Source organism: Phaseolus vulgaris, chromosome 7 (assembly GCF_051622355.1).
Source record: "Phaseolus vulgaris cultivar YP4 chromosome 7, ASM5162235v1, whole genome shotgun sequence".
Lineage (NCBI taxonomy): Eukaryota > Viridiplantae > Streptophyta > Magnoliopsida > Fabales > Fabaceae > Phaseolus > Phaseolus vulgaris.
The window spans coordinates 49,161,777-49,178,897 of NC_143504.1; the positions used below are offsets into that span (position 1 = coordinate 49,161,777).

General features: G+C 29.2%; 1 protein-coding gene across 1 annotated transcript; it reads left to right on the top strand.

The window, feature by feature from the left end:
- Positions 1–2,694: 2,694 nt before the first annotated feature.
- LOC150025970 (uncharacterized) lies at positions 2,695–16,644 on the top strand. Its single transcript, XM_090305260.1, has 9 exons — positions 2,695–2,752; positions 2,907–2,968; positions 10,125–10,192; positions 10,584–10,663; positions 10,777–10,877; positions 15,473–15,564; positions 15,714–15,863; positions 16,109–16,215; positions 16,399–16,644. The coding sequence occupies exons 2-9, from the start codon at positions 2,929–2,931 to the stop codon at positions 16,406–16,408; spliced, it is 648 nt and encodes a 215-aa protein (XP_090161386.1). The 5' UTR covers positions 2,695–2,752; positions 2,907–2,928; the 3' UTR covers positions 16,409–16,644.
- The last annotated feature ends 477 nt before the right edge of the window (positions 16,645–17,121 follow it).

Genomic DNA, 17,121 nt, shown 5'->3' on the forward strand with positions numbered 1-17,121 from the left:
TTCTTGTTTGCAGTTGGTTGGTAAGTTAACTATCCCAGATATCACTACTTATTTTGGGATTTATCCTCGTTGCTAGATGGGGAAAATATGTGCACACTTTTTGCTTTAGACAATTACTACATCAACTTAAGGTGCATTTGAGGAATAGTTTTCAGAGCCAACCTCAGAGGTCAATTGGCCTCATGGAGGATTATGGTTCACTTGAGAAGGTTAAAGACATTTCGGATACCTTTTCAAAATAAATAAATTCCAATACGGATCATGGTTTTTCATTTCTTCTCATCTTAATATCATATTGTTAGACTAATCTAGATTCATTTCTATATTTTTTTAAGGTTTTTCAAAGATTTAACAGAAATTGAATGAGAATACTCGAGAACATCAATGATGAAAACAAAATTTCATAACTATTTTTATGGGCTGTGTTCGGAGTTTGTTGTTCAATTTTTTTGAAATTATCTAAAGAAGCTTTAGATATATAAGAAGATCAGTTTGACCATGTAAAGGGCAACTACAAAACGTATTGAAAAAGCATTAGTGAAAAAAGAATCTTTTTTGAAGAAATGTCTTAACCCTCTCAACTGTACTATCATTCGTTAAAATAAAAAATGAAGATTGATGACGACAGAGAAAAAAAAATAGTCACGAACATGAATAAGTATACCTGCAAGTTTTTCTCCTAATTAATATATATATATATATATATATATATTAAATTATATATTTTAATATTAATAGCATTGTTCAAAGCATTAGAAAGATACTGTAAAGCTAAATGCTGATCGTCTAACCCATAAATCGTTTAGAGTATCAGAAAAGCGATTTTAACAAATCCAAAGAAAAATTTAACTTGTCATTTAGTAACTGCGTCATAATTTAATTATTCAGCCTAAGTGTTTTAATAAAGGTAAAATTAAAAATTAAAGAAGTAGTGAAATAATAGTTAAATCATCATTTGATATTGCTAAATGAATATGATAAAATTTAAGTTTTATAAGATTTTTACATTAAAATATACTGATATGACATAAAAATAAGCCGCAGCTTTTTTTAAATAACTCAGATCTAAAATCTCGAGTCAACCAATAAAAAAATATTTTTATTTTAAAATATATATTTTACTAACAACTAAATAAAATATACTTATGAAAACATGGTTTAAGATTTTTATACTAGAGTAAAAATCTTAAAAAATGATTGATTATATAAAATTTACACAAACTAAATTAAAATTAAGAATTCATAGAATAATTCCTGTAAAATAGACACTCTTGAATTAAGTTAGACATACTTAACTAAGTTTGAAAAGATAGTTTAACGAGTTAAGTGTAAATTATTTGCACCTGTAACTTAAAAGAAAAATAATATTTTGAAATTCCTTGAAAATATTACATCCACTTTACAATATACTTTAATAATATAATAATATATATTAAAATTTTAAATTAAAAAATTAAGTAAATATTATTATTTGAAAGTGTTAAATGAATATTTTTTTATGGATATCAAAATATCATATGTAAAAGTGTTTATGAGTGACACTTAACTAAAAAGTTATCTAAATCCAATATAAAAATTAAATGTGGTTTAATTTTATATAAATTTGAGCTAAATTAAATTATTGTTAGCCTGTCCGTTTAGATTGGTTTTTTGCAGATTTTTTTTGTTAGTATAAATTGTTAAGTACTTTTTAAAAAAAAAATCATTAAATAAAGAGATATGATGTAATTTTTTATATAATTATTTTTCGTATTTATAATTTTATTTTGTCATATTTATAAATGAATTTCTTATAATTATTTAATAAATATAATTACATTTTGATTATAGCAGAATCAAGCTTTAAAACAATTTTTTTAATAAAGACAGGTATATTTATTAGTTATTACTTAATTTTAAATATATGATATCATATTTCAATATAATAAATGGTTTTGATTTGATTTCCTTTTGTTTTTTATTTATTTATTTTTAATCTGAAATTCAAAACCAAATTAATAAGTTGATAAAAAATAAATTAAAAAATTCAAAAGAAAAGGTTTTAATCAATTTTCGATTTTTTAATGAAATTTCAGTTTTTTTTGTTGGTTCGATTTTGATTATCTCTGTATACATATACACGTCACAAGTGTTATGGAAAATAAGACCACTGCCATGTCAATCTTTTTTGCCTCTGAAATTGCATAGTGTTATTACATTAGTTTTTGAAATTACAATTTTTAAAATAAACATGTGATAGTGTAATCTTTCAATTGTATTAGTATAATTTTTAAAAAATATAGGATTTAAATTATAATGATATATTTAAAAATTGAAATGACAATATATAATTAGGATAATGATACTTTAACACCCACATTTTTTTCCATTTCTATTTCCAATTGATAATGAAATATAATATTTTATTACTAAAAGGGGTTGTGAAGTGGAAATAAGAGAAAAAAAATTATGTCAAATAAACTTTTTCCATATAATTAACTCTAAAAACTTAATAAAACAAAATTAAAAAATTATAGATCTATTTAGAATTTTTTTAATTTTACATTATCAAAATGGTAGTAAATTTCTTCTTACAAACCATAGAAATCAACCGTACACGTGGAGGTTATGTGCGAGACTTAGAGCAAAACGTATATGATTGAAATCAACCACTCCTCTGCATATAATAACTCTGCTTAGAAGGTTATAAGTACTTATATGTGCAAAATCACTTTTCTGCCTCTAAAATTGACTTTCTCAATTCTTCAACAAGGTGGGTACATAGAGAGGAGTTTCTAGATAGAATTTTGAAAACATTTTTTTCCAGCTTATTCATATCCTCGTATGTTCTATTAATCGTATTTCTAGCACTCAAATTAATCTATATAGTTTTTTTTTTTTCTAATTCTTCAATGGATTTGATTTAGGGTTTCGAAGAATATCCGAAAAATGGGCGACAAAAACTATCATCGACGCTTGATACATTGGAGTGAGTTATTCTTTATTTAGCCCTTTAATATGTAATTATGTTTTAAATTTGTTGCTTAGATATATAATTCATGAATTTTTTATTTTTTTTTATGATATTTTTGTTGTAAATCGAACCTCACCCGACACTACGAAGATATTGTAAAAGGGATTATGAATCCTAAAACCACTTCCATGAAAATGAAGGAGAAATGAAAGGGAGTTACGCTCAACTTTCCTTCTTTCTTGAATGGTTCGGAAAACGTGACCGAACGTTGCAAGAGTCTTGGGTGGTTGGCTCCTCCATTCACCCGAGTCTTCCTCCATCACCAACGGTTGCTCCGTTTTCGACGACCATGACCATGGAATGGTGCCACTCAACTAGGGTTTGAAACTGCAGTAGTTGTAGGTTCTCCTCCTTCTATAAATACCGCATCCCTTTGCTTCAAAAAATGCATCTCTCACTCACCTTCCTCGTCTTTCTCAACCACCACCGTGAACCTTTCTTTTTCCTCTCACCTTTTCACCTTTTTCTCTTTCTCTCTCTTAATTTATTATTGTATTTTATTATAAAATATTTTTTTTTGGGTTTTTACTCTTTTAAGAGTAAAGTACTAGTTTTGATCCTCGAAAATTTCTGGGAAGTTCCTGTGGTATCCTGAGGGACTTGCGCAATACACCGCGGATAAGTCCTTACGGACAGTGATCACTCACGCCTCGGGAAATCATTTTTGTTCGTGTTTTAAAGCCTCATTTACTACAATTGTAAGGACTTATGGCTGACAATGCAGACAACAACAACAACTCTGCTTCGAAAACGTCAAACGTTGTTTCCGCAACGCAAACCATTTTTGTGAAATCATTTCTGGACGTCTTAAAAATTAAAGTCTTCACCAATCACCCTGTTGGACATGTATGAAGTCGCTTTTGCACTTACAACTTCTAAACCCGACCCAAACACAACTGTGAAATAAATTGATGCTTGGGTCCATGCAAAAAAGATATGTCGTCACACCTTACTGAGTATGTTATCTAATGATATGTTCGATGTCTATTGCTCTTACAAGGAATCAAAAGATATTTGGGATTCCCTTAGTCTCAAATACTCTGTCGAAGACGTCATTAGACAAAGGTTCGTGATCCAAATAAATGAATACCACAAGTTGCTTGAAGATATTAAAGCTGAAAGCATAGCCTTGCCGATTGAATTCATGTCCGAACTCTTGATTGAAAAGCTTCCACAATCTTGGACGAATTACAAACAACAACTGAAGCACAAGCACAAACAGATGTCACTATCAGATCTGATCACCCAAATCATCATTGAAGACACAAACATGAATAAGTGTGTTGTTGCAAAGGCCAAAACTTTGTCTACCAAAGGAAACGTGGTAGAAGACAAACTAACTCCAAAAAGGTAAGAGAAAAAAATGTGATCACAAAAAGAAATATAATAATAAATTCTCTCGTCTCAATGGAACTAACCCCACTTTTAAGAAAAAGGATAATTGTTTTGTCTGTGGAAGCCAGGTCATCATGCACCTCAATGCAGACATAGGGTAAAAAACGACTATCCTCCTAAGGCAAATCTAGCCGAAGGGGAAGATACCATTGTGGAAGTCGTTTCATAAGGAAATCTTGTGACCAATGTGAGCAAATGAGTGGTAGACTCTAGGGCTACCAAACAAATATGTGCAAACAAAAATGTATTTTCCTCCTACACAAGTGTGAGTGATGGAGAAGAACAAGTTTATCTCGATGATTCCAGGACAACTCATGTCCAAGGAAAAGGAAAGGTTCTTCTGAAGCTCACATTTGGTAAAACTTTGGCTTTGAATGATGTGTGCTTCATGTGCCATCAATTAGAATTAATTTGATCTCTGTAGCATTGTTAAGCAAAGTTGGGGTTAAAGTGTCATTTGAACCTAACAAGATTGTTATGACAAAAAGAATGTTTTTGTGGATAAGGGATATTGTGATCAAAGTCTTTTTGTATTGAACATTTCTAAAGATATTAATGAATCTTAATCTTATGCTTATATTGTTGATTCATATGATATATGGCATGCTAGATTAGGACATGTGAATTGTTCGTATATAATGAAATTGTAATGACTAGGATTAATTAACATGCATGACAAACAAAATAATGAAAGTGATATATGTGTAGATCTAAAATAATGAAGAAAACATGTCACTTTGAAGAACGTCAAACTAAACTTGGTTTAATTCATACCGATCTTGCATATTTAAAAAAAAAAACATGTCTAGAAGTGGTAAAATTTATTTTGTAACATTTATAAATGATTTTTCTAGACACACCAAAGTGTATTTAATTAAACATAAGGATGAAGCTTTTGGCATGTTCTTAACTTATAAAGTGGAGGTAGAAAATCAATTGAATAAGAAAATTAAAAGAATTAGATCAAGTATAGGTGGTGAATATGTTTTATTTAATAATTATTGTGTTAAAAAAGGTATTATTCATGAAGTAACCTCACCGTATTCACCTTAATCTAATGGAGTAGCTGAAAGGAAAAATATGACTCTTAAAGAAATTATGAATGTCATGCTTATTAGTTCTAATGCTCATGATAATTTGTGGGGTGAATCTTTGTTTATCACGTGTTTTTTGCAAAATAGGATACCACATAAGAAAACTGGTAAAACACCTTATGAGTTGTGAGAAGGTTATCAATCTAATCTGAAATATCTAAGAGTGTGGGGGTGTTTAGATAAAGTGATGTTACCTTATCCTAAGAAAAGAAAAATAGGCTCTAAAACATCTGATTGCATGCTCTTAGGATATGTGAAACATAGTGCAGACCTAACATTATAGTAGAGATGAAAAATGTTGAGTTCTTTGAACACATACATCTGAACAACCTACAGATAGTGCTAGTTATGCCATGAGTGAGGATGTTAGGAGAACTAAAAGACAGAGAAAGGAAACCTCGTTTAGAGATGACTTTTACACTTATCTAGCTGAAAATGATCCAATAAGTTTTTAGAAGTTACTAGTGCTTCTGATGCTAAACATGGGATAAGGACATTAAAATTGAGCTTGATTCAATTAAGGAAAATAATATGTGGACCTTAGTAGATCTGCCTAAAGGAGAAAAACCCATTATTTGTAAGTGATTCTTTAAGAAGAAGTATCATCCTGATGGATCCATAGAGAAATATAAGGCAAGATTAGTTGCTAAAGGTTTTACTCAAAAACATAACATAGATTACTTTGCCCCTATTACTAGAATTTCCTCTATCCGTGTGTTGCTAGCCTTAGCATTTATCCATAAGTTAAATTCACCAAATGGATGTTAAAACAACCTTTCTGAATGGTGAACTAGAAGAGGAAATTTATATGACTCAGCCTGAAGGATGTGTAGTTCAAGGTCAAAAAGAAAAGGTGTGCAAACTTTTAAAATCTCTATATGGTTTGAAACAAGCACCAAAACAATGACATGAAAAACTTGATAATGTTTTACTTTGTGAAGGTTTTTCTACCAATGATGCTGATAAATGTGTGTATTCTAGATCTGAAAATGGTGAATGTGTCATTATATGTTTGTATGTGGATGACATGCTAATTTTTGGTACATGCAATAATATTGTTTTTAAAACAAAATTATTTCTTGGAACTAAGTTTGAGATGAAAGACATGGGTGAAGCAAGTATCATTCTAGGAGATAAAATTATAAGGAAGAGAGATAGTATATTACTATCCCAAGAAAAATACACTGAAATACTTCTTAAGAAGTTTGGTTATTATGACTTTAAGTTAATGAGCACCCCTTATAATGCTAACTCTAAATTAAAGAAGAACAAAGGAGAATCCATTTCTCAAACTCAGTATACCCAGATAATTGGGAGCTTATTGCATTTAATGACCTTTTCTAGACCAGATATTGCTTATGCAGTAGGTAGACTGAATAAATACACTCAATGTCCTAATCAGGATCAATGACATGCGCTTGCGAGACTCATGAAATACTTGAGAGGTACAATGGATTATGCCATTGAATATAGTGGATTTCCCGTTGTGCTAGAAGGGTACAATGATGCTAATTGGATCTCTGATTCAGACGAGACAAAATCCACTAGTGGTTATGTATTTACACTTGGGGGTGGTGCAGTTACATGGAGATCAGCCAGACAAACTATTATTGTAAGATCAACAATGGAATATGAGTTTGTTGCTCTCAAGATGGCTGGCAGCGAAGCTGAGTGGTTGAAAAACTTCTTAGCAAACATTCCGTTAGGAATGAAACCAACCCCATTTGTATCAATGCATTGTGATTGTCAATTGGCAATAACTATAACTAAAAATAAAACTTACAATGGAAAGAATAGACATATATAATTGAGACATAATTTGGTGAAGCAGATATTAAAGAGTGAAACGATTTCTATTGACTATGTCAAGTCAGAACGAAATTTGGCAAATCATCTGACAAAACCCTAGGGAGAAAACAAATTTTAGAAACATTGATGGAAACCCAACCTTTGTGATTGAAGATCCCATGAATAAGGTTCATATGGGTAAAAACAAGTCACTTGTTAGTTCTGCTAGCACTAATATTGATTTAAAATCAATTTTGTCCATTCCTATGGTGTGTGGAAGTGCCAGACATTGCATTATTGAGAAGATAAACTTTGTGGTTAAAATTATGAGGTAAAAGAGTTTTAATGATTAACAAAGTTTTAATGATTTTCATATCCCTTTTGGGTGGTGTATGATTTGCAGCATACACTTGATGAAATCACCTATATGAGTGCCAAGTGGGGCCGCTTGCATGAGATTTTGGCGAGATCTCTATAGCACTCATGAATATCGGGTACGCGCATGGCCTAGTAAGCGCAACACAACGATAACAACAAGTAATGTGGGGATGTATTGTGATTGATAAACCTTTAACACATACTAAGTGTCTTGGTTCATATAGCTTGTTATACCAACTACACTATTTGTTAAGTTCATCAATCTAAGACTGGTTCATATAGCTTGTTATATCAGCTCTGATGCATTACATCTTAGATGAACCCATAATCTTCTTTTTCTTTCTTTATCCCTATGTTTTATCTTTTGCAATGTGGGGGATTGTTGTAAATCGAACCTCAAACAACACTATGAAGATATTGCAAAAGGGGTTGCGAACCCTAAAACCACATCTGCAAAAATGAAGGAGAAACGGAAGGGAGTTACGCTCAACTTCCCTTCTTTCTTGAGCGGTTTGGAGAATGTTGCAAGAGTCTTGGTTGGTTGGCTCCTCCATTCACGCGGGTCTTCCTCCATCATCGGCGGTTGTTCCGTTTCCGGTGGCCATGACCATGGAATGGTGTCGCTCAACTAGGGTTTGAAACTGCAGTAGTCGTGGATTCTCCATCTATAAATACCACATCCCTTTGCTTCAGAAAATGCATCTCTCAGTCACCTTCTTCATCTTCCTCAACCCACCACCGTGAACTTTTCTTTTTTGCTCACACCTTTTCACCTTTTTTCTCTTTCCCTCTTCATTTATTTTATTATAAAATATTTTTCTGGGTGTATTGAATTTTTACTCTTTTTAAGAGTAAACTTGCTAGTTCTGTTCTTCGAAAACTTTCGAGAAATTCTTGTTGTATTCTATGAGACTTACACAATACATTACGGGTAAGTCCTTACGAACGAACAATGTTCACTCACTTCTTGAAAAATCATTTTTGTTCGTGTTTTAAAGCCTCATTTATTACCATTTCTTGTGATGATATGATTTTTTAGCATAATGGAAGTCATTACTTTATATATTAAATATTTTTTTTTATGAGGATGAAAAGGTACAGTAAAAAATAAATTTTAAAAACAAAATTTTAAATTGATTTCAGAACCGAAGTGTTGCACTCATTGAAAGTTAGTTCACGTAAGAATATCCCAAATAACAATAATTAAAGTAACAACAATTATATGAATGAAAAATTATTATTAATAAAATTTTGTAAGACTTTAAAAAGCCTTGTGTTCTTTGAATTTAACTTTAAAAAAATATTAGTTATTGTTGATGGTTAAACTCCTTACTTATCTTAAAACAAGTTATTTAATAAAAATATATTGGAAGTGGTGACTTATAGAAAAGAAATATCCTAAACATTAAACATGTCTTTTCATATACTATTTTAAAAAAGTGATTTAACAAATATATTAGAAATCATACTTTGTTATATAATAAGAGATTCTAAGTCGTATTTAACTTATTTGTGAGAATATCTTTTTACTGTATATTTATTGAGAGATCTCATTTTATTTATAAACATTATTTAATCGTAGGATACATCTAACTATAGAAAAATATATCAATTACTACTGTGAAAAGTCTTTGTTGGAGTGCAAATATTCCCTGATGTTCAATATCCTCTTCATGACTTTTTCACTTCAAAGAAGCCACAAAATATTAATCTCATATTTTGATTAAATACTTTATTCAAGATTTTCTTATCATGTCATATATGATTTGACCAACTTATCCAAATTTCATATAACATAAACTTTTGGTTGATGATGGTAATTAAAACACTCTCAATTTTAACTATTTTAAATACATTATAAGAATTTCATCTTGATGTTTGTTATGCGTCAAATGTTTCACTAGACCTACGTTTCTAAATTGTTGTTGCGTATGAAGTCAAAATCAATTGGATTGGGCTGACTAGACACCACGTTTAGTGAATGTGTTTAATCATTGTACACCGTTGAAGCGCAGGTGAACATTGTTTCGTGACTTCAAGTGGGAAATTGTTGGGTATGAAGCCATAACCAATTGGGTTGTGCTGATTAGGCACCATGTTTAGTGAGTGAGCTTAATCATTGTGTCTCTTTTATAATTTCTATTTAAAGAGATCATTGTACTTGTAATTTGTGTGCAACAGGATAGAATGAAAATTCAATAGTTGTTTGTGTGGGTGTAGGTTGCAGGTAGCGACCGAATCACGTTAACTCATGTGTGATTTATTTTTCTACAGTTGATTTATAATTTTGTGTGTTGCTTTCGCGTGCGTTTTTCCATGTCTCGTGATAATCAAGTTTCACTTGAATTCTTTGCATGAAAGTTTTGAAGGTTGAGAACACGAAAAGAGAGAATATATTATTGCACGAGTCTCATTGTTCTCCTAATTTCTGAACATGATTTGCTTTATTGTTGAAGGTGCTGCACCAATTGCTGCGCGCGCTGCCAATAGAAGAGATGAAAATCCTGAAATCAGAAGCAGAGTGGTAGGTGCTTCATGCTTTTGATTAAACTTGGATCTTAGACTTTTCTATTTTTCAATTTTTCAAGTTTGACTAATATATTGAAACTATACTTTAAAGCATTCTTATATTTGGAATGCTTATATTTTCATAATAAGAAGGTCCACTGAAATAACAAATCTAAATAAGGCAAGGATATTCCTATTTCATTAATTTAGAAGATTATGCATTTTTTTTCCACTGGCCTATAATATATCTTAAAACATATTTAAGATCTACATTCTTATTATATTATTTTACGTTGAATATTGATCCTTATTATAGAGTGAATATTTAGACTACAACTAATAATTATTCATACAGTTAAACTATTACTTTGCTGTATTGTTAGAATTAATTCAGTTGTTTGTTATAGTTTTTTGCGCAGAAAAATATTTCTGAGATTTTGGGAAAAGGTGAAGACATTAATGTAACTCGAAAAGCACCACCACCAAGGTATTTACCTCAATATTTCAGGAAGTACTTAATATATTAAAATATTAGTTTCAAGCTTTTTATTTCTTGATTACTGTATATTAAGATTTGATGAGTTTTGTTGGCCATAGCAGTGCTAAGAAGGCTGCTGAAAGCAAAAGGAAGAAGGAGACACCAAGAAAGGCATCAACTTCAACAGGGAAGAGAAGAAAGACTTCTACCCACAAAACTGAAGGTTCTTATTTTACTTTTTTTTTCTGTTTTCACATTATAATTTCCAATATAATTATTTTAATATTTTTTTATATTATTTAATAACAAATTTATTTTTTATTATATTTTTTTTGTTAAAACTTGAAGAAGAGTTAAGCATTTTGTTCTCTTAAAGTAAAGAGAGTATGGGCCATTCGCTTGGCCCAACATTTTATTATTTGCAGCACGTTTCTCTTACATGCACTGCCATGTTCTTTTTAAGGCAATTGCTTCCTGCACCATATCAATGCACTCAATCATAAGAAAAAAAACGAAAATATCTTTAAAAAAATGGGGTACATATAAAATTACATTTCGGACCCCCTTTTCTGGAACACAATAATCTCTTCTGGATAAATTTTTCTGGAATGTATTATTTTCAATTTCAGATTTTTTTATCTGGAATGGGATTTTGATTTTTTTTTCTGGATTTTTATATCCAGAATACAAAAATCTCTTCCAGATCTATTTTTCCAGAATGCATTATTTTCAATTCTGAATTTTCATTTTCGAAATAAAGAGTATTTTCGGAATTTTTAAAAATTATGTTGGGTGCAGGTTCAACAGTGTTGGGTGCAGGGAGCATTTGTCCTTATTTAAAAGCCTAAGCTCATTTGGTGGCTATTTGCCAGCATGTTTTTATATCTGCATCTTTTCTTTAAAAGTCTGGGCCTTTCGGCTGGCTTAGCATTTTTATTATTAGTCACTGCCCTTTCTATGATTTCACCATTAGTTTTTAAAATATTCTGGACCCATATGTTCAGCCCGATGTTCCTGCTATTTGTCACCCGTTTTCTATATACACAATAACAAACTATTTTTTGTAAAATAAAGAATAGAATTTTTGGCACAACATTTTTTATATTTGTATGATTGTACACATCACCTTATACTCAATATTTTTTTTGAAAAATTCAAAATATATTTTCTCTTAAATAAAATTCACGCAAACACTTTACACTATTTTCTAGTTACTCACTTTTTTGTACTCTTAAAAACATGAACTATAAAAAAACATAAAACCTTAAAAAAATTAAAAATATCAACACAAGCAAATAGTTGAAAGAAGGTCAAATCATTGTGAGATTTAAATAAAAAGTTTAAAAGAATTTTCTTTGTTTTTTACATATTTTTTGTTTTTTTTAGTAAAAGTAAATATTTTAAAAAGTTCACATTCATTTTGCACATTTAATTAAAGGTATTGTTTTAGGACGAATGTTGTAAGGTGATACCATATTCCATACATATAACCGACTTCCAAAACCTAAATCTAATTTTATAGATCTTTAATTTTTAAAGATTTTTTTCATGATTTTTCTTGATAAACTATGATGACAACACAATAGAGTTGAAATTATAATTGTGATGACAATATCTTAAACTTAAAAGTTTAAAGATAGTACGAAAATCACATTAACTAACATAAATAACACCTTCACTTACAACCTCCATAACTTTTTTTTGTCAAAAATGTAGAGAAATAAAAACCTTTAATTACACCTTTATAGTAGTCAATATGACACCTAAATCATGTTATAATTATCGACAAACATATTTGTTGGTAATTATTGAAAGAGAACTCTATCTAGAAGTATAATGATGTGAGTGTTGGCGCATAGATGTATCGAGAGATACATAACAAACATAATCAAATGTAGATCAAATATATAATTGAGTTGCGTAATAATTATGAACCTAAAATATCAAACATGCTAATGAAGAACTAATATTGTAAACTAAAGTTTAAATGTAGGAAATACATATTATCCTAAAATAAAAAATAAACGGAGTTTAGAAAGTATTTTAAGAACAAAGTTTAAGTTAAAACTTAAAACTTATTAAGACAAAAGGTGTGCATATCATTAAAATTTTACATCTTATTTTCAATCATGTGCATAATTAGGAAATGATTGTTGTTGTTTTGGATTTTCCCCTTCCTGGTCATTGTGTTGCTGAAGGTTTTGTTATTGTTGTTGATGATGAAAGTGTTTCTGTTGTTGGGGAGTTTATGAATTTTGTTGGTCTTGGTTGGACTATTGTTGTTGTAGAAGAGACTAAGGACAGAGTATTTTCACAACGAGTGATTGAAGGGTTTGAAATTAGTGAGACAATCGCTCACTTGCCTTCTCATTTGTTAAACTTATTGCCTAAAGCTAGGTAAAGTCTTCATAATTGCAAGAGGAATTGGATGGTTGTTGCTTGAGGCTATAATTTTCGTATATATAATTTGCAACAAGTTGTCCGTCACATAAAGTCTTATTTTCTTTTTTCCACCAACCACCTCGACCCAACACTGAATCCTAATGATCTCGTCTTGTGTAGGATCAAGAGTGTTAACCTCTTTTGATTCATCAACACATGATACAACCTCATATCTAACTTGTGAAAGTCTAGTCTCAAATTCTTCTTTTTAGTAAAAATGAATAATTATTAGCATGTGGTATATATAAGTTTGAGGGTAATAATGTTAACACTAAAAGAGGCCTACATGTGTGTTCTTAGATCTTTCATCTACAAAATGGTTTGCAGATATAGGTTTCTGGGAAGACCTTATCAACAAACAGACATACCAAACTCCTATGCGTGAAAAAAAATTATAATTATAAATTTTAACATAGAACTTTTAAAACTTAGTAAAATATAAAGATATCAACAATTAAGGTGTATACTATAAGAATGACATGTTCATGTGTGCTAACAACATATTCCAAACCTGCTCTCCCATCCATTTGGACATTTCTCCTACAATTGTAGCATCTATAAACATCTCAAATAGTCATAAAAATGTTTTAGTGTTGAAATTTTTCTTAATTTTATTTTCATGATCTGGTCTCCACTAAACCTATGTGACAACGAGTAAATCAAATGTACTAATAAAATTGTCTAGTAAACTTTAAGTGTATGAACAATAGGTTGCTTTAAATAAACCTAACTAGTCAACATTTTGTTTTTACATATGCATATTCTTTTAAAAGATTTCTAACCTCTACATACTCACCAATTCCCAAATATACACAAAAAAATAAATAAAAGAAAGTTACAATCATTACAGTAATACAACACTAAAAATTGACTGCAAGCCAAAATTTAACTCCAATTTTCTGGAAAGTGAGCAAAAATTATTTCAAAATCTCACGAGTTACTATCAAATTTTTTTGAAGGGAGATATAAAGAAATTTGACAATATTTATGAATATTTAGATTTGTGGATCTAAAAATTGCTTCATTACATGCTAGGTACAATATTCAACACACCAACTCATTTATCCTTAATCCATCATTCAGTGGTATTAATATGTAAGTTATATCAAACCAATTTGGTTGTTAAGACCAGCTGAAAAAAAAAGAAGAAGATAGAATATATAGATGAATTGGTAGTAAACTTAATTACTAGTACAAACAAGTCAAGGTATACCAAACTAGTAGACATAATAAATGTACTGTCGAATATCTATGTACTTAATTGCTATGTGTCTTACCCTTCTATCTTTCTAACCCTTTTTATCTATTTGTTTTTACATCTTCAGACTCTATCATCATGGTTTGCAACCTGTTCATTTAGTGACTTTCATTTGCTTCTATAACCCACCCAAACCCATGCTAGGCAACCTGAACCTGCTTCAAAGGATTCTCATTTGTTCTAAAACCCCAAAAAAATTAAATTCAATAATTTTATATGAAATTTAAGTAGAATTTGTGAAATAAACATTAAAGAATAAATAATTGTGATAACTGCTTAAAACACATTTAAAGTCCAAATAATTATTATAGTAAAATGTAGTATCCCACCACTCCTAAATCCTTTAGGGAGTAGTTGGCTAAAATATATTTTGGCCTAAATAAATGATAAAATAAAAGAAGAAGAAAATACCAAATATTAAATACTCTTATTTATATCCTTAAATTCGTCTAAGAAACTTTGATTAAATAAGGTTCTAAGTATAGGATTGAAGACATTCTCTGATGTGGTAGACTACTTGGTGATCACTAAAAGGTTACACACAACTCTACCCATATTATAAAACATCTTCCAATGATAAAGTAGTGTTCCTACACTAGAAAATTATTAAATAAAAAATAATTTTATAAATTAAAAATAATTAGTTGTTATATTGATTAAATTAGATACTATTTTAAAAATTGATTTTTAAATTAGTTTATATTGATAAATAGTTTCTGAATTGGTATCTAACCTACCAAGGTTTTAACTACCAATTTATTTAGATTCTAAATTTGTTAGCAAAAATCTTGGTAGTTAATTAGATACCAATTTAAAAACTATTTATCAATAACAGAAACTAATTTAGAAACCAATCATTTTTTAGTATTTAAAATAGTATCTAATTTAGTTAATATAACAACTAATTATTATATTTTTTTAAAATTAGTTTTTATTTAATGATTTTTTTAGTGTATTGTTTTTTAGTTGTAGTTAATACGAGAGTTTTTTTTATAAAGATTTAGAAATTCCTTAAATGTTAAAATTAAAGATTTAGAAATTCCTTAAATGTTAAAATTAATTTAATTTATTTTTATTGATTAAAAAATTGTGTGAAATTTATTTTTTATTTATTCAAGGTGATCCTTCTTCAGATAGGGTTGGACCAGACACTACCTCGAACAATTCTGAAGAAGCTGAAGTTGCTCCACTAGATGAGAGAAAGACAAAAGTATGTGATTGAATGCTTCTAATTAAAATTGAGCATTGCAATATATTTTCATTACTTTGATGTTTTATATTTTCATTTTCAAATTTGGTTTATTGTATTACTTGCATGCAAGAACCTTATATTTTGTGTATTCTGTTTTCCAAAATAAGGAACAAGTCAATGAAAATACTGAGCAAGGAGAGGCCACTCCAAGTAACAAACCTGGACAATTCATAGGTCTCAATGTCTGCAAGGAATTTAATGGGAAGAAAACTCTGGGAACTGTTGTTTTCTATGAAGCTGAAAAAAAGTTGTATAAGGTACGAGTTTTCTAATCTAGACAACTGAAAGATTATATTCTCAGTTGCACAAATTAATCTGTAAATTTATATTATATTTGTTAATTTATCTGCATGTAATTTTCCTAAAGATAAAAAATCTTGGTTATAAGTCTAAATAGTTGCTCCTATGCCAAGATAGTCAATTATAAAATTTTAAAAAATAATGACATAAATTACATTTTTACAATTAATCAAATTGTTCACTAACAATTATTTGGGTGTAGATTGTGTATAACAATCTAACGACAGGATATACAAAGCAGGACGAGGTTCTGAAAATTAAGGCAACAGAAGAAGACATATTTGAGGCTCGACAACTGCAACAACAAAGGTATAACAATGGATAATATAGGTATCAAGTTCCTGAATTAACATGTATATCTTTTAAAAAAAAAATATTTTGATAATTGCACACTAAAAATCATCAATTTATAACAGTAGATTAGTATAATCTAATTTTAATATTATTTTATTTTAACAACAATTTATTTCTGTCTCTAATTGTAATATGAAGGTTCCAATAAAAAGCCCTGAAGATTAGAGTCCAACAAGAAAGAGAAGGTGGTCCTATGTTGCCTCCAAGGCTTCAAATAGCAGCAACAAATATTGTTGATGACACTAAATAAAGGAACATGATTTGCTTTTGGTTATGACTTTTTTTACTATTATTATATTTGGACACTCCAACAATATAAACCCTAATATTTATCATTTTTCCTTTTCTTTATCACACCATTTTATTGTTTGCTGGTATTTTGAATATCATTTTTCTAACTTTAAGCTCAAAATTAATTTGTTAACGTGACCAAATTTAAAGTTTCAGCCATAAGATTTAATTTAATTATAGTTTTATGTCACATGTATTTAGGTTTTTAACTGTGATTGAGTATGTACACTAGTGAAAAGTAGTTAGTTTAGCGAAACCTTCTATTGTCCTTTGCTATGTTCTTATGGATTATATAACCTAATAGAATTAGTTAATTATCTTCCATAAATTATATAAATACTTTTTCAGTAATTATCTCGATTATTTACAATGAAAAATTACCTTTAATAAAATTATTAACTTTATAATTAGTTTAAAAACATATATTTTTATAAAATTTAATCAAAAATTATTCTGATAATTAAAATAAATTATTTATTTATTTATTACGTTAGATGAATTCACTCGTATAATCATGTGTTTCTCATTATCTATATAGAGAAATACATATTATTATTTTTGTTTTACTCT